The 23,338-nt window shown below is 31.3% G+C and overlaps 2 protein-coding genes across 5 annotated transcripts; both read left to right on the forward strand.

The window, feature by feature from the left end:
* The first annotated feature begins 1,999 nt into the window (after positions 1–1,999).
* On the forward strand, positions 2,000–10,102 carry LOC137832635 (uncharacterized). 4 transcript variants are annotated; one of them, XM_068640912.2, is made up of 17 exons: positions 2,213–2,570; positions 2,696–2,769; positions 3,862–3,964; positions 4,088–4,195; positions 4,408–4,443; positions 4,648–4,758; positions 4,887–4,970; positions 5,043–5,161; positions 5,601–5,702; positions 6,247–6,363; positions 6,444–6,509; positions 7,083–7,149; positions 7,476–7,529; positions 7,972–8,067; positions 8,334–8,354; positions 9,650–9,685; positions 9,856–10,102. In XM_068640912.2, the coding sequence occupies exons 3-17, from the start codon at positions 3,905–3,907 to the stop codon at positions 10,000–10,002; spliced, it is 1,224 nt and encodes a 407-aa protein (XP_068497013.1). In that variant the 5' UTR covers positions 2,213–2,570; positions 2,696–2,769; positions 3,862–3,904; the 3' UTR covers positions 10,003–10,102. The 4 variants fall into 4 exon arrangements, with proteins under 4 accessions (XP_068497012.1, XP_068497015.1, XP_068497013.1 ...); XM_090303085.1 differs by lacking the exon at positions 2,696–2,769 and adding an exon at positions 4,516–4,553 and having other exon boundaries at positions 2,289–2,570; XM_068640911.2 differs by lacking the exon at positions 2,696–2,769 and having other exon boundaries at positions 2,000–2,570.
* A 4,481-nt stretch (positions 10,103–14,583) lies between these two features.
* LOC137832636 (secretory carrier-associated membrane protein) lies at positions 14,584–22,609 on the forward strand. The gene is made up of 13 exons (XM_068640916.2): positions 14,584–14,889; positions 16,785–16,850; positions 17,160–17,273; positions 17,421–17,483; positions 18,169–18,202; positions 18,771–18,893; positions 19,868–19,930; positions 20,037–20,130; positions 21,288–21,333; positions 21,422–21,489; positions 21,927–21,975; positions 22,136–22,201; positions 22,292–22,609. The coding sequence occupies exons 1-13, from the start codon at positions 14,833–14,835 to the stop codon at positions 22,376–22,378; spliced, it is 930 nt and encodes a 309-aa protein (XP_068497017.1). The 5' UTR covers positions 14,584–14,832; the 3' UTR covers positions 22,379–22,609.
* Positions 22,610–23,338: the final 729 nt, after the last annotated feature.

A 23,338-nucleotide genomic window follows, 5' to 3' on the forward strand; every position in this document is an offset into this window, starting at 1 on the left:
AATTTATTTGACTATAAAGAGATAAAAAAAAATCTTTGTATCATTATCCCATAAAACTACTCTTTTTAAATTTAATATCATTGCTAATACTATGCTAATTCTCATCAATGCTAACATTCTTCTAACTATAGTTAGAATTATTATATTTACTATTATCATTGGCTCTCACATTTTATTGGAGTGGGAGTATATAATTAGTCGGTTAATAATACACTTACAATTTCAACATTATTATTTTAATATTATTTAATTGTAAATTTATTTTTATTATATTGTTATTTTTAAACCAATCACATAAAAAATTATATATAATTCCAAAAAAGTTGTGAAAGCATATTTCCCTAATTAGTCCTTTTAACGTATTAATATTTATTTAAGAAGTTAGTTTTTCTTGATATTTGCTATAATAAAAGAATAAATGGATGCCCCACAGTGTTCCAACACCCATTCAATATCTTGTTCCAGGACCAACAACAATACTGCATTATTCCACAAGTTCTTAATATATTTTGTGAAATGTTGATTTTTTCAAAAAACATATATCAAGATCTCACGTGGTATTTCATATGTTTATTATTTTTAATTTTTAATTTTTTTAATTAAAAATTATTAAAGACTCCAATCTTTAATAATTTATCAATAATACATTAAATTAATTATAACATCAATTTGAATAACACTAATTTGAGATCTACAAGAGTTTTATACCAATTGCATATTACTGTGTTGCAGAATAAAACTACAGAAAAAAAAGGGCAAAGGAATGCATTCCGTGACAACATTTACTAGTTTTGTTGGCATTTTTTAAATGTTGAGTGACACATGTGGGATCATAAACTCCATCACATGATCATCACTCAGAAATAATTAAACTACTTCAATGCCTGTCATGAACACTCATAAAACACAAGAAATGCCAATGTTTGAGACAGAATATTTAATCTATAAATAACTTTTTTTTATAAGATTAATCAATGCATCATTTAATTGGTAGAAAAACATTAAGGTAGGTTGTGTTAGGTTAGGTTGGTTCCAAATTAACATGTTGAAAAGTAGGGTCGTTGGTCACCTAAAAAATGTTATGCAACTAGGATTTGTCAAAGCTATAAAGTAGTGTTATTATTTTATTACTACATGCCCATGCCTAAGAAGATGCTAACATGGTTTAGCATCTATCTTTATTTTAATTTGTTTTTTTTCAGGAAAATTCAATTTCTTTGCATGTAGTATATGTGCATTTGTATTTGAGATATTTATTTGAGATTATAGGAATATATTTTTAATTTTATTAGTTTCAATAATTAGTATGATCACGCTCCACATTTATGAGTCAAATAATGTGAATGATTTTGAAAGATATTATATATATATATATATATATATATATATATTATTTTCAATCCCATCCCCGTCTATACAAAACAAAAGCATTAGAGCAACTTTGATGAGTAAATAAGAGTTGATAAAAATAATATTTTTTATATCATTTCATAATAACACATCATGGTATTATTTAAAGTTACCTAATTAAAGTTTTACCCTCTCATCAGCTGAAAGAAAATTTTCAAGAACTTCACTTATTGTAGGAAAAATGTCTTGGGACCTTAAAAAGGTAAAGGAATGCAGTTTCTGTGCCCAACAACCGTTCCTCTTTTGTGGCCAGATGTTAGTGCTCTTTAATGATGTTGTGTTGATCTTAGAGGTCCTAATTAAAGAACATGATGCCCTTAAACCCAATATTTCACAGAGGTTGGTTGGTAATTTTTTAATACCCATTGTCATCATAATTGCAAGAACATGTAAATAACTAACTATTGTAAACATTTAATAACAAATAATGAATACTCTCACATATTCATCGTATAGATTAAGATCGTTAATTAATGCTGCAGTATTTTAAACATTTCATACTGTAAATTGGACATTAAAGTCATATCAATTAAAGTTAATTTCATAATCAATTTAAAAATTAAAACTTGTGGTTATGTCTTGAAATTTTATTATAGTTAAGGTACATATGTTTGTTAAAACAAAACAAATGTACGGTTTTTTCACCACTTTTTAAGGAAGATGACTAAGAAAAATGAGAGAGAAAGAGAATGGTAATTTTCTCATAAACGGTGTGAGGAAGAAGCAAGGGTGACAAAAACAAGAACAGTATAATACAATAGTGCTATAATAGTGTAGTTTTAGCGAAAAATTCCAAATGTGTATGGAATTACAAAGGTAGAGGGAGAGAGGAAAGAAAATAAAAGAAGAAGAAAAAGAGGGAAATGTGATTTTGACGAGAAGTGAGAAAGGGTTGAGAGAGAAACAGGGCGAAAGTGACGGTGCGATTAGCAAGCACTGTAGTAAGGGGAAAAGACATAGATAGTCAGTGGGTGGTCTTAGGAGCAGAGGGACTAAGAAAGCTTCCACTCTGGTTTGGTTGGGTTTTGTTTTGGATGAGAAGAGAAGAAAAGAGGAACAATTGACGAGACTCGGCGAGTGGCAACAAAAGAGTGTAGTTGTCATCACACTCTTCATTTCTTCATCATCATTCATCAGTCAACAGACACGCATGCATTCAGGTCCCCCTTTAACCTCTTTCTTGGTTGCTTTCTTTATCGATTATCTTCAACCTCTAACACTCTTAATTTGTGGCAATCCATTTCCTTCACCTCTTCTTTTTTTCATCTGGGTTTCGCCGCTACAGCTCGGTATGAAATGTGTGATCTTCAAAGTTTGCTGTTTTTCGCTTTTTCAAGCGACCCCTTTAAGTTTCTCTGGGTCCTCCCTTGCTCCCTCTCTCTCCTCTTTAGTTTTCTTGCCTTTTAATGTTCTGGGTCTGGAGAGGAAGATCCAGGTCTGAAAAGATGATAGACAATCTTCAATTTTGTTGCTAGAGAAAGCCGGTTTCGCAGTCAAGTATTTAAATTTTTGTACTTTTGAAAATTTGGACTGAAAGTGAAGCTTCTTTAGTCTTCTTTAAATGACCAGTAAGAACGTGTGGAGAGGGTTAGATCTGAATGAAACGGTCAGCTTGCTGTTTCCTCTGTTATTATCTGTGGGAGTAAATTTTAGTCCTTTTTTTTAATTTTATAATTCTGTTTAATTTTCACGGGGAGGAAAAATAATGGGCTTTCTTGTAATGGAAGCACTTTTGGTTGCAGGTGTAGTTCACTGTTTTGGACTGCTGTGTGTTCTTGCAATTTTTTCATGTGATATTTGTTGGGGTAGAATCCAATGTTTGCATTTTTTGTTTCCGTGTTCCTTGGTGCTTATGTTGTAAATCATTTGATGACTGTTTCGGAGATTTCTTGGGTTGCTTTTACCGAGTGTCGTTTTTGGTATATTTTATGTGCAAGTTTGGTTGGTGTGTGGATTCAGCAAGCTGAGGCGTGCTTTTTCCCTCATAATATTCTAAGCATGTGTTTCCCTTTTAAGTTTCAATTCATCCCTCTCTTTCACCAATTCAAAAATATTAGCTCTCTATTTTTTAATGTTAGTTATCACATTGCACATCCTGAATATCCTTTTGCGCAAAATATAGTTGTTGTAGTCTTGTTTTACACAAAAGGTGTAATTTTACGAATGAAAGTCATTCAGTTATGCACTGGTTTTTGTTTTTCTGTTGTGTACCTTCGGTAGTGATCATGACCAATTTAGCTCCAAGTCATTGAGTATATTTTTTTATGGGATGGCCATTTTCCTTGCGTTTATATTTTATGTTGTGGAACTTAGAATATGGTAACTTCAAATTTTTGTTGTTTTGAACTTTTGACCAGTTGGTTGTTTTATTTATGCCAAATTATTCTATGTTATTGAGCAGTAGACATATTAAACATTGGCTTGAAATGGCTTCTGCTTTTAATGTTACAGCGACCAGTTTTTGATGAGGACTGAATAAAAGATTCAATTTTCTATGACGTCGATCAAATCATTGAGATGGCTCATGAGAAAAAAGAGTGGCTTGTCTGATGGGGTCTGTTCTCTTTTCTTCTAATCTCGTTACTTTGGATTTTTTTAGGAGTTTCCTGTAAAATATTCTTTAGCTCTGGAGATTCATGTGTAAGATCACTGTTTTAACAATAGTTTTTTGGGGCAGGGCAAATCAAGTTTCAAGATCAAACAACTGCCTTTTATGGCACTTTTGTGTACAGTTATGTTGTTCATTGTGTATAGAACTACAAAGTACCAGTATCACCAAGAAGAGGTCAGTTGAATTCTTTGAGATATCATTGCATGTACATCCCCACGAAAGGACAAAGTGTTTATTAAATGTCTAACTAATTCATACTTAGCAATTTAGCATCTTACTAAGGATAAATTGGTGCTGCTTTTCCACAGAACAATAATGCATTGACACATATTCTTATATTGAGTGTTCTAACTGGAATTCCCCCCCTTTCTATGTTTATTATCCAGATTGACAAAAAGTGGAGTTTCTGGGGACAACCAAAGGTATAAACTATGATGTTAGATTACTAGCCCAAGTAGCTTTCTGATTCTCTTTTTTCCATATTTGATCTTCAGTGCATTACGAAATGCCCTGGTGGTTATTGTAAATGATGGTAATGATTGTTTTCAAAATTTGTGATGAACCTGTCTGTTTCACAGTTCTTGTCTGATATGATATGTAACTTCAAAAATATTGTGTTGGTGCAGGTGTATCCTTCTACTTCTGGGAAGTTGAAAGGCTTGCCACGAGGTATAATACATGCTGATTCGGATTTGGAGTTAAGACCACTTTGGTCGAGAAGTAGTTCAAGGTCAAAGGTCAGAATTTTTGCGTCATTCTTCTATCTTTTAGTTTTATTGACTATCTCAGAAGATAGATTTGATTTGGGAATATGTACTATCTGAGTTAACAAAAGTAATGATTGGGGTTGTTTGTGAAATTGCAGGCTAGTGTTTCCTCTAACCGTAACTTACTGGCAGTACCAGTTGGTATTAAACAAAAGCAGAATGTTGATGTTATGGTGCAAAAGGTATTATTGTTGTTGCTTAGATTGTTCAAATTAATTAAATCAGCATTCTTTATCTAATTTCATTTATTTCAGTTTCTTCGAGAAAACTTCACAATTATTTTATTCCATTATGATGGCACTGTGGATGGATGGTTGAATCTTGGCTGGAGTAGCCAGGCCATACACATTGTTGCTCAGAATCAAACAAAGTGGTAAGTATGAGGCTTTTATTGAAGGGGAAATGTTTAATTCTCTAGAGAGGAAGTATACTATGTCTTCAATAAGTAAATAATTTTTTGAAAATAAAAATTTCTTCAACTCAGGATGAACGGGTTCGTCAGTTGGCTATGTAAAAGGCTTGGAATTTGGTAAACATTATATAACATTAGAAATAAAACTACAAATCTTGGGAAACTATCGCAAGAGAACCAGCAGTCCGACATACAGAATTACAACATACTGAATACAGATACCATAAAAAAAGTCATATTAAGGGAGCCAGGTCAAGCAATGATATAGTTATTTGAATACATTTTCAATTTCATTGGTGGTTCCCAGCAGAAAAAGGGAAAAAGAAAATAATACTTTGATTTATTATGTAATTGATGGATTAATTTTCTGAACTTACATATTTCATGAGTTCTTTGACAGGTGGTTTGCAAAAAGATTTCTACATCCAGACATAGTGTCTATTTATGATTATATCTTTCTCTGGGATGAGGATCTAGGGGTGGAGCATTTTTCACCTTCAAGGTATGAAGGATGTATCTTTTTTACTTTTCTGATGCTGCTGTTATTTTGATATTTGTGTGCGATCCACCTTGGATGTAAATGATTATCATTTGATAGGCTAGCAGGAACCTGCAATACTGGTGTAAATGTTATGATAAAGAATCCAATTTTATTATTACATGATATGTTATTTGTTTCCATTTTGAAATTTGATAGCTGAATGAAAATCGAGTCTGCATTCTCTGCCATACAATATAAGATGTGTATAATCCTTATTAGGCTTCTTAAGCTTAGGTGTATAAGAAATTTGATAGATGAATGAAAATTGACTTTGAATTCTCTGACATACAATATATAAGATGTATATAACCCTTATTAGGCTTCTTAAGCTTACATTAGGTTTATAAGAAATCTTTGCTTGTTGGGGGTGGTAGTTGACAAATGAGGTTATTTATTGAGTTTATATTCTTAAACCTGTTCTGATTTTAAGGCTAGTCAGTAACCTTTCTACAAGCTTTTATCTCATCTAATAAAATAATAATTAATGTAGACTTCTTTTTTGCAGATATGTTGAAATTATAAAGCAAGAAGGTTTGGAGATATCTCAACCAGCTCTTGACCCAAATTCAACTGAGATACATCATAGAATTACAATTAGAGCTAGGACCAAGAAATTCCATAGGTGATTTTTTGTTATACTATCGATATGCACTTGGTAACCAATGCTTATTGTACTTACATTTGATGTTTTCATTGGAGCAGAAGAGTCTATGAGCGCAGAGGCAGTACAAGGTGTTCAGATTCAAGTGAGGGACCTCCATGCACTGGGTAACTGTTACTCTCTTTAATCCTGGTAGAGCTTTTAATGTTTCAAGATGTTTGCACCAGACCTTGTTGATGCATTTTACCACTCCATCTACCATCAAGATGGCTGGACATGTTTAAATTGTCTGAAGTTCATTCAAGCCTGTATTTATGCTGTAATTAGGAAAAGATAGCTTATAGTCGAACTCAAAAGTTGATTTAATAAAAAAATCAAAGCAAATTACTTTTAAACTGAGGTCTATTGAATTATATCAAAAACAAGTATGTCTATCTATTAGATGACTAATGTTTTAGAAATTCTTTTCTTAGGTGAAAAGGGCACGTGTACTGTCTTAATATTACATTTCGTGTCAGCCATGATGGCTCGGCACTAGAATGTCAGAAGATGAACAATGCTGATGATTTTGTTATGGTTTATCTTATTACCTTGTATTGTAGTATACCATATTTTCCTTTTCTGGACTTTTTAAAGCATCATCAGAAATGTGATAAAGAAAAATTCCTGTGGTTATTCATGATAAATCTTGGCACGCATAGTCTTGTGAATGACACAATACTTTAATACAACTTGTGTAGGTTTGTGGAAGGTATGGCTCCAGTTTTCTCTCGAGCTGCCTGGTACTGTACATGGCATCTTATACAGGTAAAAATTGTTGGCACAGTACTTACGAATATTAAATCTAAGTTCTTACCAAAGACATGTTGCAAAATTCTTTCAAACTCATCCTAAACTTTTGTTTCTTCTATTTGTACTATTGAGTCATATATCGTGAATAATTTAAATTTCTGTCCAAGAAAATTATTATTGTTTTCAGTTGTCATTTTTTTCAAGTTACCAAAATGCTTGCCTATAGGTTTTCTGAATGAGGTTTGCCTTCATCTACCTACTGAAAAGAAAACTTATATGACTTACTTGAAATTTATTGGTGTTCAATATTGGCTCATCATTGTCGTCTGTATTTTCTCCAGAATGACCTTGTCCATGGTTGGGGAGTGGATATGAAACTAGGATACTGTGCACAGGTGAGAAATATCCATTTTCTGGACACTTTTAGTGGTTGTAAATTTTTCCCTCTTCATTTCCTTTCTCATGATGGCACTTGTCTCTGTACAAAGTTGCATTGCTTTGCAATTCTGTTTTTTTTTGGTTATTGGCAGTGATAAATATAACCTTCTCATGCTCATCTAAAAACCTTTTGCTCTAGCTTCTAGCATCTACGTATATGATATTGGCCTATTACTATTTACTACTGCATTTGACAAGAGATAGAGTTATGGAATATAAGTTAACACATTCTCATGCCACACCATAAGCATGTCAATTTGGAATGCATCATGGTTTAATTCATTCAATTTATATTTAATGAATTGATGGTTTGTGTACTAGGCTGTTTTGCCTTTGCTTTTTTTGCCACCGGTTTCTCCATGACAAGTGTGGATAGTGAGATGAATGACATTTTTTCAGGGAGATCGAACTAAGAATGTGGGAGTTGTTGATAGTGAATATGTTTTTCACAAGGGAATACAAACTCTGGGTGGGAGTGGTCACAGAATGACAAAGGTATTTGCCTCCTCCTTCCCTAATCTTGTAATTCAGTTTGTTTCCTTCATTTGCACTGTTCTTGCAGACCAAATATCTTGTAAATGCTCCAACCTGATATTATTCCTTATCCAATAATGTAAATACTTTACAGAATCAAACTTAAGACTTACTGTCAAGAACAAACATTGTTTGTTACTTGGTTTTTTATCATGCAGTTATTTACATAACGAATAATACATAGTCTTTGAATCATGTGACAAGAATTTTTGTTTCCTTTTGTGCAGGTTTCAAACCTACATAGTAAGGTACAGTTTTAATGGCATTATGTGGTTCTTGTATGTAGGGGTGGTCATGGATTGGATTTTTCAAAATCCAATCTAAATCCAAATCCAAATAAATGGATTGGATTTAAAATCCATATCCATTTTAACTATATCAAATTTAAATAGATTTTTTTAAAATCCATTTAAAGTGGATTAAATCTAGATTCAATCTATTTTGTTAATTAGATTTAAATCCACTTTGTCAATTACATTAAATCCATTTTGATATGGACACATACTAACTTGTATCGAACCGAGCCTAAGCCGACTCAACCTGAATGCGGACCAACTCGGTTCGACATCGGCTCGGACCCGGACGACTCAACATCAGCCCGAGCCCGGGAGACTCGACATCGGTTCGGGCCCATTCGGCTCGACATTGGCCAGGGCCCAATTGACTTGACATCGACTCGGTCCCGCTCCACTCGACATCGACAGGGCCCGTTTGGCTTGACATCGGCCCGAGCCCGAGAGACTCGACATTAATCCAGGCCCGTTCGACTTGACATCAGCCCGGGCTTGCTCAACTCAACATTGGTCTGGGCCCATTCGGCTCCACATCAGCTCGGGCCCGGGAGACTCGACATTTGCCCGGGCCCGGGAGACTCGACATTTGCCCGAGCCCGCTCCACTCGACATTGACTCAGGCCCAAGAGACTCGACATTGGCCTGGGCTCGTTCGGCATGATATCGACCCGGGCTTGCTCAGCTCGACATTGGCCTGGCCCGTTTGGCTCGACATCGGCGCGGGCCCAGCGACTCGACATCAGCCTGGGCTTGCTTGACTCGATAACGGCTCGGGCCAGCTCGGCTTGACATCGGTCTAGGCCAGCTCGGCTCGACATCGACTCGGGAATGCTCGGCTCGACAACGGCCCGGGCATGCTCGTGTCGAAATCGGCTCGGGCCCGCACGGCTCAATATGGGCCCATGACTGCTTGGTTAGACATCAGCTTGGGCCCGCTGGGCTCGACATCGGCTGGATTGTCTTGGCTTAACTTGGATCAAGCCAAGTCAAAATCCATCCCAAAATGCAATTTGGATAATCCAAAAATGTATCCAATTTATATCTAATCCATATCCAATTAAATGGATTGGATTTAAAATCCAAAAATATGGATTTGGATTTGAAATAAATCCATTTAAATGGAATAAAACTAATATGGATATGGATAATTATGGATTGGATTTTGTAATTTGGATTTTTTGCTACCCTTTATGTATGATTTCCCAATATTCACCGTGGTTGTTGATTTTGTATAATTTCGTAATAAGCAGAGGCAAAGTGGAACAGGAATTGATGTGCGAACAGAGGTGACTCTTTTAAGCTACTATGTTTTTTTTATAAAAACTCTCATGTTAGACATTATTATGAAATTTGACTTTGACTTTCAGCTAAGTTATCAAGTAACAACAATCATCAAATGTTTGTGTTATTATATTAGTATTAAGAATGTTTATATTTGGTAACATGGATTGAGCAGATACGAAGGCAATCGACATGGGAATTTGAAATGTTCAAAGAACGGTGGAATGAGGCTATTTCGCAAGACAAAAATTGGGTTGACCCATTTAAGAGTGACCAAAGACGAATAAGAAAACGGCGTGACACTAAACATGTTACTATCTAGCTAACTCTCTTGGATTTTCAATCACAGGCCATAATTAGTTTGTGTAGATGCGTAAATTCATTCAATTTTGAAAAGAAAAAAAAGGGGATAATTTTGTTTACATTCTCTTATGCTTTCACTTTCTTTTCAATATTCCTTTCTCATCTTACAATGTTGAGACCGAATGTTCTCTATCGAATAGCTCTGATGTCAATTTTAGAAATATATGAGTGTAAAGTAATATTATCTTTCACTATGAGGGTTTTTTCTTCTTTATACGGTTCTAATGGGTCTTACCTTGTCAGAATGACTAAGTCAAGTCTAATAGAAGTTTATTCTTGTTTTATAATTTTTAATTGGGATTAATGTTCTTAATGTGATGTGACGTGGACATTGGTTTTTATTGGTGACTGGCCGTTCAGACTTCTGATTTCAGGTATAAACTTTCCTTTCCCTCTCCTTGCTAATTGCAACCCCCTACTTACCCTTCTATTTGTTTAAATGATATATATGCACACTTAGTATTATAATTATTAAAGGATCAAAATGAAAAAGTTGGTCATCATCATATATAATGCTTTTGGTTTATTAATTGGAGTTGGTGGCTCTACCAATATGGATTAGGTTTTCATTAGTTGTTGCCTCTTGTAAACACTTGTTTGTTACTTCCCTTTGCTTTTATGTGTTGCTTTGATGCTATTTATCTTAAACAAAGATTATTGACTTTTTTAACAAAATAGGATGATTATCGAAATGGATAAACATGACTCATCACTAATTGCATTTTAACTGAAATAGTGTTTTTATTATTACTTGAAATCTGATTTCACTATTTTGGTAATTTTTTTAAAATTTTATTTATTCTGAAAATTAACCTATAAAATTACTCTAAAAAAACAAGTCTTTACCCCCTGTTTGCTTTCATGGATGTACTGTTCAAGAGGAAGGATGTGAGTGGATATCCATGGTTTGGATCAAGGGAAGTGAAGGAGAGGATATACCTGTGAACAGTAAATATCCTCTTCCCTCAAAATGAAGAGATGTAGAGGGAAAGTCATGTCAGCATCCCTAATTTCCAAATTTACCCTCATTTGAATGTATCACAATGCTTCATTTGAATGTATTAGTACTTTAAAAAATTTATTGTACAATGTTTTAAATATATATATATATATATATATAATATTTAAAATGAAGAAACAAATCATAATAAATTTTAAAAAATGTTTAAGTTTGTTTATTATTTTATAAAATATTATAAATCAGTGTAAAAAAAAAATATAGTTAAATAAAATCTTCCATTTATATATTAGTTATTAGAATAGATCAGGATACCTATTTTTCAAGTTCTAATCAGATATTTTATTAAATGTGGTTGGATTTAGTATTTTTTTAAAGAAAAGAATATACTATATCTAATTAAAATTGAAAATATTACCTGGGTTGGATCATGATCATCACCAAAAGATTATACTAAACATTTTTCATTTTATTTTATACTAAATATTTAATTTATTTAATACAAAAAAATTCCTAAAAACAATCCATCACTTAAAATAATTTTATTCTAACTTAAATTATTCATTAGAAACTGAAAATATAATTAATATATTTTCACGTATTTTTACATAATTTATTAATAAAAACTACACTTTATTATAAATATTAGTTATTAAATAAATTTAACTAACACAAATATTTAATAAAACAAAATAATAATAATAAATTATTGAACTATATCGAATTGTATTACTAATACATTTTTATCCTTATTTTTTATTATAATTTTTTATGGAATCCTTTTCTATGATTAATTATTTTTGTTACTATTGTATTTTTTAGATTGCTTTATTATGAGGTTTTTTAATATTAAAAAATAGTAATTTTTTATTTATATAAGATGTGATTTATTTTTTAATTTTATAGTATATATTTAATATTTAAAGAAATTATTTGAAATTCTGTTTTTATTTTTTTTTGTTATGTTTATATTAATATATTTTTATATATAGTTATTATGTTTATGAGTTATAATTTATTTTATTATAATTTTTTATGAATTTTTTTTATGAATTATTTTATATTTTTGTTGTTGTGGTATTTTTTATTTTTCATTTTTAGAGGGTTTTTAATATTAAAAAATAATATCTTTTTATTTATATAAGATTTGATTTATTTTTCAATTTTATTATTTGAATTTCTGTTTTTATTTAATTTGTTGAATACATTTTTTTTTTAATTATAGTTTTATATTATACATATTTACATTTAACATATATTTTTTTAATTATAATTTTTAAATCTATTATAATTTTTAAATCTACTAAATGTGTGAAAGTTTTTCATTTTTAAGCAAAAACAACTAATTTTATTATTAATTTTTTTAATAGGCAAGGGTTAATCTGTAAAGTAACATTTCACACCTTTAAAAAAAATTAAAATTTTCTCATAACCATCACATCAGTCACAAACTCCCATAAACTTTCCTCACACATCTACCCTAACATACCCCAATCCAAACACCTTCACTTTCTTCACACTTTCCTCACACATCCTCACACATCCACTCCCTCAAATCCTCACACATCCTCTCCCTAATCCAAACAGAGCCTTAATGTGGAATTAAATGTATTGAATGAAGGTAAATTTGTTCGTCCTTTGTGGAAAAATTAATGGAACTAAGCTTGAAGCTTCTAGAAGGTCATTTGAGGAGCGTAAAAGTCACGTTTATGTGGTCGCGTGTCAATGTTGGTCATTCATCTGTCATTTATCAATTGTAATGATTTTAAAGTTTGAACTAAACACTTGACAACTTCAGCTTGCAAAATACGTTTCAACCGTTCAAAATAATACCATTTAAATTTTCTGTAAACTTAATAAATTACAATTAACCACTTCAAATAGTTATTAAATGTTTTATTTAACATGAAAAAAAGTTAATTGGTGTTACGTAATATTAAAAATTAAAAGTGATATTTTCTAAATTTAGAGAGATTAAAAATTAGAAATATTAGAAGGACAAATATCAAAACTCAAAATCTTTAAAAGCCAACTTATATATTTGTAAATGTGGGATCAAATTATACTGTTATTGCGCTTTTTTTTTAATATAAATTACATAAACTATTTCATGCAAAATATGTTTTTTTACTAATTTAATTTTTTAATTATAATTACATGTTACGTTAGTTGTCTGTATCTCATCTCTTTCACTTTCTTTATATTTTTAAGTTATATATTATATCAATGGCAATGCATATTAACAGAGTATTAAATATTTTTATCTTAAGACATGACTTTGTATTATAATTCATATAATAAGAAATTTTAATTCAATAATAGATTTTGAGATAAAATTATATAATGAAAGTTATTAAATAGTATAACTGTTTTTGTAATTTATAACAATGTGATCTATATCTCGGAAAAAAGTTACAATTTAGTTTCTAAATAAACTATTATTTCATTACATATGTTTAATCTAATTTAAATTTTAGAATCTTTAATCTAAGTCAAACTCCTCAACATATGAACTTTTACCTTATTATTTTTTTCTAACTAATTTTGTGCGTTACCTCTATTTTAAAAATAAGGTATAATATAGAAATATACTTAAATGCTTAGAATTTAAATTCATTTTCTAATACTTTGAATATTTAACCAACTAAAATTTAGTCAACTATATTACTATAAGACTTAATTGCACAAATAAAGAAAATGAAAACATAAATTAAAAAAATTCACATTCACTTATGCATTCATACCCTTTAAAAACATTTTTCAGAAATTAACTTATAAGAATTTGAGCTGTAGAACCTAAAAAATATAGAATAATGATAAGAAAGAAAAAGTAGTAGTTGAACTGTGACATTATCTGAGGATTTGGCACATCTACCTCATACTCTTCAACTATTATTTACTTTTAATTTTCATTATTAATTTCCTTTTTTTTTTATTTTACACTATAAATTTATAACTCCATTCCCTTTCCCTATCAAACAAATATTAAAATATAATTGCATAAAATTCTAAGAAGCTAACTTTTATTTTATCCCTAATCACACTCTTCATAATAATTTATATATTTTTATCATAATTTTATAAAATTACCATTGGTCTTATTTTTTTAAATAATTATGTAAATAATAGTTTTTACATTCATAAATAATATTTTTATATGAAATTATATGTATTAATACTGTCATAAATAATAAAATAATCTTATATGGTGTAAATGATATACAACTTTAATTAATATAAAACAAAATTATTTTAATATAAAAACAACTGAAAGTGATGAAGACAATTTTGATCAAATCAAATTACACTCAAATATCATAATAACACATTTTTTTTTTCATCAATTAATTTAAAATAAATCATTAAATATTTATTTACTTAACCATTAGAGCGTGATCATTATTAGTTTAACTTTAAAACGATTAAATAATTATATCTACTAACATCAAGCTCACACACACACAAAAATTACTCCTAAATTCGAAAGTCCAAAGTCAAACGTCTAAGCACAAAAATACAAACTAAATATGAACTAAACGATAATCAACAGCTAATTAACCGTCCTTCAATTCTTTGAAATATATTTATTTCCAAATATTTTTATGATAAGAACTTTGAAAACAAAGTCTCTCTCTCTTTGAAGCTGACCAAAGACCATTCTCCTGTCTAAACTACACCTCTTATTGCCTTTTTGTTCTTTTTTCAGCCATTTCCCTCCCTTGCATAACAAGTTTCAATATTTTTTATCTCAACCTTCCAAAAACCTTTTTTTTTTTGTCACTTTGGTACCTTGATCTCTGTATAGTTCCAGATCTTTGTTAACTTCCTCTCATGGCTCATCGCTATGATAGTAATCCCTTTGATGAAGAAGAAGTCAATCCCTTCTCTGTAAGTCCTTTTCTCTCTTCCTCGTGAGTGTTACTTTCAGAAAGTTGAGTTTTTGTGAACTGGGTGTGCGTTTTTTTTCTCAGTTTGATCTTGTTCAGTGGTGTCTGAGCCTTGAATAATGGATAATTACTGTTTTTTATTTTGAATTGGGAATTGTTGTGATTTTTGTCGGTGGACTTGTTTCTTACTATATTTGAACTTTATCACCGAAGAAGAAACCGGATTTTGGGTTGTCTATGACTTTGTTCTCCATGTATGAAGGATCTTTTGTTTTCTGCTATCTTTTTGCCTTTAATAAGGTTCCTTTTGAATTGAGTTCAAAAAACACCTCTTTCCAAACTTGCAATAAAGAAACAATAGAATTGCATGTCAATATTTTCGTCAATATCCAGGTTAATACTTTGTTTTCGTGCTTTTATATACTCTCTGTATAGAATACATTGGGCAGCTGATAGAATACACAACTACTCTGTCATGGAAACCTTTTCTTGCAGCCTAGTTATAGCTGCTGGAACAAATTAATGGAAGAAGCTGCAAATAATATATAATCATTAACACAAAAGAGGATAACGGCCCAAGCCTAATTACCATTTTCTAAAACTGGAATGTTTATTCAACCAGTGATTTACCTTTTGTGTTTGACGGTGGTTGAACTATAAATACATTTTTTAATATTATATAATAAATAATGTATCAAGTAATAAATTAGAACACATTACATGTCCTGCTAGATATAAACCAAATAATAAGAGTCTGAATAATAATCATGAAGCAAATACAGCATGGAATAATGTCAAGAAAAGATATCAATTGTATTGTTTTTGTGCTTCAATTTCCCACATTGATCAGCCAGTCAAACATTCAGTCATACATCATATATAAATTCTAAGAGAAGGCTATGGCTGTAAGTTTTACATAAATGTAACATCCTAGTCGACAATAGTTTAAATTTTATTAAGAAAGATGAAAATTAAGGGTCTGTTTGGTTTGAGAAATGTGTTTTGTCCTCCTTTCTGTTTTCACTTCCATTTCAGAATGTCTTGATTTTAGTTTGTTGCTTGTATCCAAAATTTAAGAGGTTTCTACAGGTAAAACATTTTGACTGTTTTGTTTGTAAACAAAAATTAAATGAAAAATAATATTTTTGTATTACATTACGAAAACAGAAATGATTTTTTCAAAGTAAACTAACTCATGTAGCCTAATGTTTGTACAATTAAGTAATTGACTTGATTACCAAGAAGCTAGGACAACTCTATACTGAAGAAATAACACTGAATCAATGTTGGTTTTATTATCAAGACTAAGTCTGGTACTAACCTACATCATGCTACTTAGTACATCCCTGCACCACATCATATACTTGTTTTAAGTTAGAATATATTGGAGACAAGATCATTAATGGACCACTTACAGATTTTAGGAGATATGGTTCTTGACATGGTATGAGATCCTTTCTAACCAAGTGTAAATTCAATCCTTGTTGTCTCTAACCTTTGTGATTAAATTATATTTTAGCATAAAATAAAAGGGGCTTGTCCATTTTCCATGAACATTAAAAAAAACTTAGTTTTAAAGAGAGTTGGCCTTTCAACCCAATATATACTATTCCTACAGGTGGATATATGTTTTTGTGAACATATATGTCTGTTTGAATACGATATTTATAGTAAGTGTATTAATTTATGACTTATATACAATTTGAAAAATAGTTATTGTACTTGAGGATTTCATAGTTTGGTTGTTTGAGCCCTGCGATATGCTATCCCCAGTTAGAATAGTTTATATTCACTTGCTTCTTTTAAGATTGAATTTTTCTGTGGGGGTAAAATTGTGTGTATTTATTTGCAATAGTTGCTCTTGCCTGATCCTTCAAATATGGTATACACTTACAGGAACCAGCTGTAAGAGGAAAAAAATCAAGCCAATCAAGTTATAGTGGGGGTGCATTTTACACTACAGTAAGTTTGTTGATTAGGCACTAGTAAATCATATTACATTGTGTGCATAATTTTATTAATGATTTTAAAGCCATAATAAGTGTATTAGTGAACAATCTTGTCCAATGAATTTTATTTTTTGTTCCCCCCTTCTCTGTATTGTCTCGGTTTAACTTTCATACAACTGAAACAGGTAGTAAGAGAATGAAAATAGGTTATATTGTGTTCCAAAGGAAATCATTTACCCATAAGTTTCCCCTGCGTTAAACTATTAATTGTTCACAAATGCTTGCCAACACCTTGAGCACCCTGATGTTCTAAAATTTTCAGAATCCTGGAAGTGTTGCACCTACCACAAATTCAAGGCTATCACCTCTTAATCCTGAACCTGCTGATTACAACTATGGTTTTGGGACAGTTGATATACCTCTTGATCCATCAACGGTATGTAATAAAAATTGAGTCTGTTGAAATCCCAATTCTCTCTCTTTCATTTTTTTTATCCTTTTTTCATTTCATATATAAATGCATTGCGTGTATTGTATAAAAATTGATTGTGGGGTTTCCAAATATGATCTGTTTTAACATTAGGATTTGAAAAAGAAGGAGAAGGAACTCCAAGCCAAGGAAGCTGAATTGAGAAGAAGGGAACAGGTATGCAATACGTTTTCATGACCTCTATTTGCACACTTCATTGTTGGATCTTCCATAGTTGATACAGAACATACCAGAGGTTGGGACCTGTAGCAATCATGTTCTTTTATTTTTTTTTTCTCTTTTCTGCTCTTACCCCTCTTTTTTCTGTGATATAATCTTGATACCCTTGAACCAGAATTATCTATCCTGAAAAACTAGTCTTGACGGTGGAATATATATAATTTATGACCGAGTTACTATTTATAAATGACTGGAAAATAATATTTCTAGACTAAAAACAATTAACTAGGCAAGTGGTAAATGTGAAAACCATATATTGACTTAGCCACCCATTTGATTAATTGTTTCAAATCATCATCATCATTCTGAACTGTAATTCTAAACTTCTTTTGATGAATAATTGATCATTTATTGTCACTTTCTTATTTTTTTAAGTATGGACATTGGGAGGTTATCTTAAATTGCTGTGATTAAATGATGTGCTGATCCCTGATATATGCATCTTCTTAAATGTTATCTTCTACAAATTATGCTGTTTTCTGTTCTATTTTAGAATGTCTATGCTGGTTTTTGTTTTCAAATATCTTTGTATATGTGAAGCATTCTCTACTGATTCCGTATAATATACACATGCCTGGAAGTTTTCCTGTGTTTTAATATCTATTCATTTACAAAAATATAGGAAGTCAGACGGAAAGAAGAAGCTGCTGCACGAGGTAAATTCATAACAATTATATTTGTACTTGAAGATTGTTAGGGCTTTTGTTATTCCAAGAATCTCGATAGGTTGTAAGAGTAGAGAAGAATGGACAGTATAGAGTTGCCCCTTTGCAACTGAGTTCTATGACTCTGTTATCTCACAATATTGTCTTCCTACCTACTTTATAATTAATATCTCTTATTCAACCACCCAATTATCTAACTGAATGACTATTGATTGAGCATCTAGCTGCTTTTATCCCTTCTAGTGTTCACTTTCCACCTCACGTAGTAGAATAAAGCCTTTGTTGTTGTTCACTTTCCACATCCTTTCCTTACTCTGAGATCTAATAATGTTTGTAATAAGTTTGCTTGTTTCCTTTGCTGCTTTTGGCATTCAACTGAATGGTGGAAGAGCACTACTACTTGAGAATTCTATAGATTTTATATTGCGTGTAGCTCTCCATCCATTCTACATGTGTGAACTCATTTCTCATAAAAAATTTAACCCGTGCTTAAGCTAGGGCTATAAATATCTTTGGTTCTGCTTTTACTCTTCAAGTACATAATTACATTATTTTACAGCTGGAATTGTTCTTGAGGAGAAGAATTGGCCGCCATTTTTCCCAATTATCCATCATGATATCGCTAATGAAATTCCAGTTCATCTTCAGAGACTGCAATATGTTGCTTTTACTTCGTTGTTAGGCAAGTTATCCCATCTTTTCTTCCATTGCAATATGGTTTGCATCATTGCATTGTTTTTAAGCCAACAATTATTGAGGGTAGCTCATGCACATTGAATATTTCTTTCTTGAGTTGATTATGTATGAAGGCTCTCCTTTGTATGTTTTCTATGGTTTTTTGTTGTTCTTTTAGTGTGTTTAATTTCTAAACAATGGTTGGGTTGATACGGTTTATTTTCAAAACTAAGAGGGTGCAATCAAGTATCAATTAAATTTTAAGTTGTATGAAATTTTGTAGACTTGAGTTACTTTACGAGTTCTTTAAACCTAATGGTCGGATTTATATAATTATTTTTTATTTTTTTATAAAAAAAGTTTTCCAAAGGTGTGATGCTATAAAGTTTGATATTTGCATATTGCAGTATTGTTTTAATTGACGTTATTTACTAAAATTTTACATCGTGTCCTAGTAATTAGACAAGGAAAATATTTTTTGAGAGAATACTATTTTTCATAAATTTAGCTGTTTTTCTGTTATAGATATCACTGTCTGAATTAGTTGGCCAGCTGACATAGTTAGAGTTGTTCTTTGCTCTTGATATACTGACTGTACCAGAAAAAGGCATCTGTCTCATCCATTCCTCAAATTCAATACATAATCATTGTTTAGATTATCTGAATTTCAATACGTTTTTATTACTACTTTTTTTGCATTATCCTTATAAAATATACAAGTGGAAGGCCTGTGAGAAAACTGAAGAATTGACAGGCAGTGAAATGTATGAGAGTAGACAGTTAGATATTGCTGAACTGGTTTTATTTAAATGATTTAAACTATTGACCTAGCTGGTTGGAAGTAACCTGTTCTATTTAGTCAATGACATGCTTATTGCATTCTCTGTTGACTTCTTCTTGGCTTGGTGAAGATGACTTTTTAATTTGATTATGGTAATAATATCTAATTTATCTATAATGTATGAAATTGATATCATGCAGGATTGGCTTTGTGCCTCACATGGAATATTATAGCTGTCACTTCAGCTTGGATCAAGGGACAAGGTCAGTTTAGACATGAAGCAAGGATTTTTCTGGGTTATTGAATGGCTCAAAATCCAAATCTGATGTCAAGAAACTCAATGCATATGGAACTTTTCCTTCTTTGTAGGTGTGAAAATATGGTTTCTTGCTATTATCTACTTCATAGCTGGAATTCCTGGAGCATATGTCTTGTGGTATCGCCCATTATACCGTGCTTTTAGGTAATTATTTCACATACTTATAGGCATTTGACTGTTTAATTTTTTCCAACTAATATACAATAGCAAACATTCCTATTTATATTGCGTCACTTGTGTAAGACAACAATAAATTATTGAGAAACTAGGGCATTATGGTGTTTTTAAAGAGCAACCTTGAGGCTCGACAAAATTACTACTTAGTGATGTTGATAGTTAAGTTGATGGTAACTATTTTTAGTTTTTGATTAATTAAATAACTAATTGTTTTTTAACTTTTATCTAAACCAAAGGAAGGTTTTTTTATTGTTGTAGAATTCTTTCAAGGTCAACCACATTCTTCTGTTAAATTATTGTGCAGAAGTGTTATTCACTGAGTCATAGTTTTTGATAATTTTGTCAAAAAATGATGAGATATCCAGGCAAATGAAGAGATTTGTTTTCAGTGAGATTCAGAGATCTTAGAATTATAAAACATCTAGGATTGGTCTAATAATGGTCGGGTTTTTGGTAGCTTGAGGGTGCTCAAAGTTTAACTGTCACTGTACCTCAAGAAAGGAGATTAAGTTCCTATGTAGACTTGTGCTACTTCTGTGATTTAATAATGGTCACTTGATCAGGATACTCACTTAAACTATATGTTTTTCTGTATAACATATTTGAAGGGGGGGTTCCACAAATGGGGATCCAATGAAACCGGGGAGCTTTAGCCTTATTATTTGAATATATTTCTGCTATCACGTTATTCTCTTTTCATTTGGGGATGGTGTCTTGTCTTCCTCTCCATAGTTATTTTGTTTTCTTTCTTTATATGTTTCATTGACTTTGAAAAATAGATGTTCATTATCTGCTTGTAATGTCTTTAGTCTTCCATTCATTTTTTTGGTCTTATCTTTTGGTCGTCAATATGATACTATTGCATTTTTTCATATCAACCATCAAGAGACCCTGATAAGATGTCATGTACCTAGAAATAATACTACATGAAACCGACATGAGATCAATAAACTAATAGCCTGTAAGTATGCATATTATACCACTCAGCCCATGGCCTAATAGTTCACTCCGTTGGGTATGCCCCCTCCTCCTGGTTCGATCCTGCTCATTCTAAGAAAATATGCTTGCATATTTTGATCATTCTAATTTGGTTACTCTTGATTTGGAATTTTTTTTTTTTGCAGGACCGATAGTGCTTTGAACTATGGATGGTTTTTCTTGTTTTACCTGGTAAATTGACTGTTTTGCTGTTATGCACTTAAGCCTTGCTTCACATTTTAAACATAATTTACTTATTATCATTTCTGTGTGCCTACAGCTTCACCTAGGATTCTGTATCTTAGCTGCAGTTGCCCCTCCCATAGTTTTCAAAGGAAAATCTTTTACGTAAGTTAGCTTTGTATATATAAACTTCACTTCTTATTCCTTATTGTTTATATATGATATGATGACATGACCTTTCCTCTGTAATAAGAAGATTCAGAATTTTAAATGGCCTTGTTTGATCCATATAGCCAACCTCACTTTGTTGGAAAAGGATTTTGTTGTTATTTTCTTTTTTCTAAAATAAAAGTGAAAGAAGTATATAAAAAGAGTTATAGAATTTGACATGCTTGAATCAAGGACATGTACATAATTACTATACCTCATATAAATTATTAGAGCTGATATATAAGTTGTCCTAGAATGACAAAGAAAGTCAAACTGATAGCCTTGTTCTTGAGGATAATAAATTTTGGGATTTGATAAATACTATCTAGAAGCTGGTGTTATTGTCATTTTTTTCCCCTAATTCTTGGTGCTGTGTACTCATTTTGATACAGAGGCATTCTGGCAGCCATAGATGTGGTGGGTAACCATACATTGATTGGAGTAAGTATGCCTGTAATGAAGTTTTAGTATTCCTGGATGCTGTTAATTGTCCTTTCGCACAGCTATGTTACACTTTCCGCAAAACCTTGACCAATGAAAATTTCCCTGCTTCTAAACGATTGGTAAATTGCATTGCTTTTTTCTTTCAATTTACCTGTAGATTTTCTACTTTGTTGGATTTGGATTGTTCTGCATTGAAACATTGATCAGCATCTGGGTTATTCAGGTTCGAATGTACTTCTCAGTTTTTTTTTGTAAGTGGGTTCACTTTGCTCTTGGACTGAACATATTCATTTTTTTGTTTTGTTTCATACAGCAAGTATACATGTACTTCCGTGGCAGTGGTAAGGCTGCTGAGATGAAGCAGGAGGCTGCAAGAGGAGCAATGAGGGCTGCAATATGATAAATTTCCATATGGAGGTAGTTTTGGAGTTTGAATTTCTGTTGTAAATTATTAGCCACAGATATTGCGGATAAAAGTCTTTTTCTGAGTTTTTGTTTGTCTTGTCTAAAACATGCTACCGGTTCATGTGGCTTGTTAATTAATGTATTGCTGATGTATATTATAAGCAAAAAGCATAGACATACAATGGTTGGCAGAAAAAGTGGTAAAATTTATTGAGTTGATGCTGTATTTAGTTTTGGTTCAGTCTTATTCTTAGACCTAGCTGGGTTGTCTGTCACTCATTTTTCTTGCAAATGTTGACTTTAGATACAAAAGTTAGATGAAAGGAAAGATAAGTGAATGACACAAGATACTTATTTCTCTTTATCAACATCTGGTCTTTTCCCTTTTTTTTTTGTTTGGATTAACACAATTCTCTTAACGATAAACAATCATTGTAATGCAATTACCTGAGACAGGCAACCCAGTTTTCATTAAAAAATTGCATGAATTTAAAGGGTATATGTATAATTTGAAGAGGATATTGGTTTCAAAAGCTTGAAAAGTAGCGGCTGATGCTGAAGCAATTCTAAAAACCAGCAAATATCTTGCTTTAATTTTGTTGAAAATCACAGATCAACTAGAGATTAAGTTATTTTATATTGAATTTTTAATGTGATATCTCAATTTTAACGGTGTTTTTTTTTTTGAATTTATGAGATTGGTTTTTTTTTTTTTGAATTTATGAGATTGAGTTAGTTTAATTTTAAAATGATGGATTGAGATTGTTTAATATACAAATTAAAATCATTAAGAATTGGTAGTTTTCAATCTAGATTAATTCAATAAGAAAGATGACACAGCATGATGTTTGTATCCAGAAGGGGAGACAAATCGAATTTATAATTTATTAGTATTATAAATGAAACACAACCACTTCAAAATGGAATTAAAGGCTTGTGTGTATGTTAAAAAAAA

Source organism: Phaseolus vulgaris, chromosome 6 (genome assembly GCF_051622355.1).
Source record: "Phaseolus vulgaris cultivar YP4 chromosome 6, ASM5162235v1, whole genome shotgun sequence".
Lineage (NCBI taxonomy): Eukaryota > Viridiplantae > Streptophyta > Magnoliopsida > Fabales > Fabaceae > Phaseolus > Phaseolus vulgaris.

Excerpts from the sequence above, each read along its gene's own strand:
- LOC137832635 (XM_068640911.2), top strand. The coding sequence starts at position 3,905 with ATGACGTCGATCAAATCATTGAGATGGCTCATGAGAAAAAAGAGTGGC. Across the intron at positions 4,444-4,647 it reads GTTTCTGGGGACAACCAAAG|GTGTATCCTTCTACTTCTGG; the intron begins GTATAAACTATG and ends GTGTTGGTGCAG. Across the intron at positions 7,150-7,475 it reads GTACATGGCATCTTATACAG|AATGACCTTGTCCATGGTTG; the intron begins GTAAAAATTGTT and ends TATTTTCTCCAG.
- LOC137832636 (XM_068640916.2), top strand. The coding sequence starts at position 14,833 with ATGGCTCATCGCTATGATAGTAATCCCTTTGATGAAGAAGAAGTCAAT. Across the intron at positions 18,894-19,867 it reads TGCTTTTACTTCGTTGTTAG|GATTGGCTTTGTGCCTCACA; the intron begins GCAAGTTATCCC and ends GATATCATGCAG. Across the intron at positions 21,490-21,926 it reads TTCAAAGGAAAATCTTTTAC|AGGCATTCTGGCAGCCATAG; the intron begins GTAAGTTAGCTT and ends ATTTTGATACAG.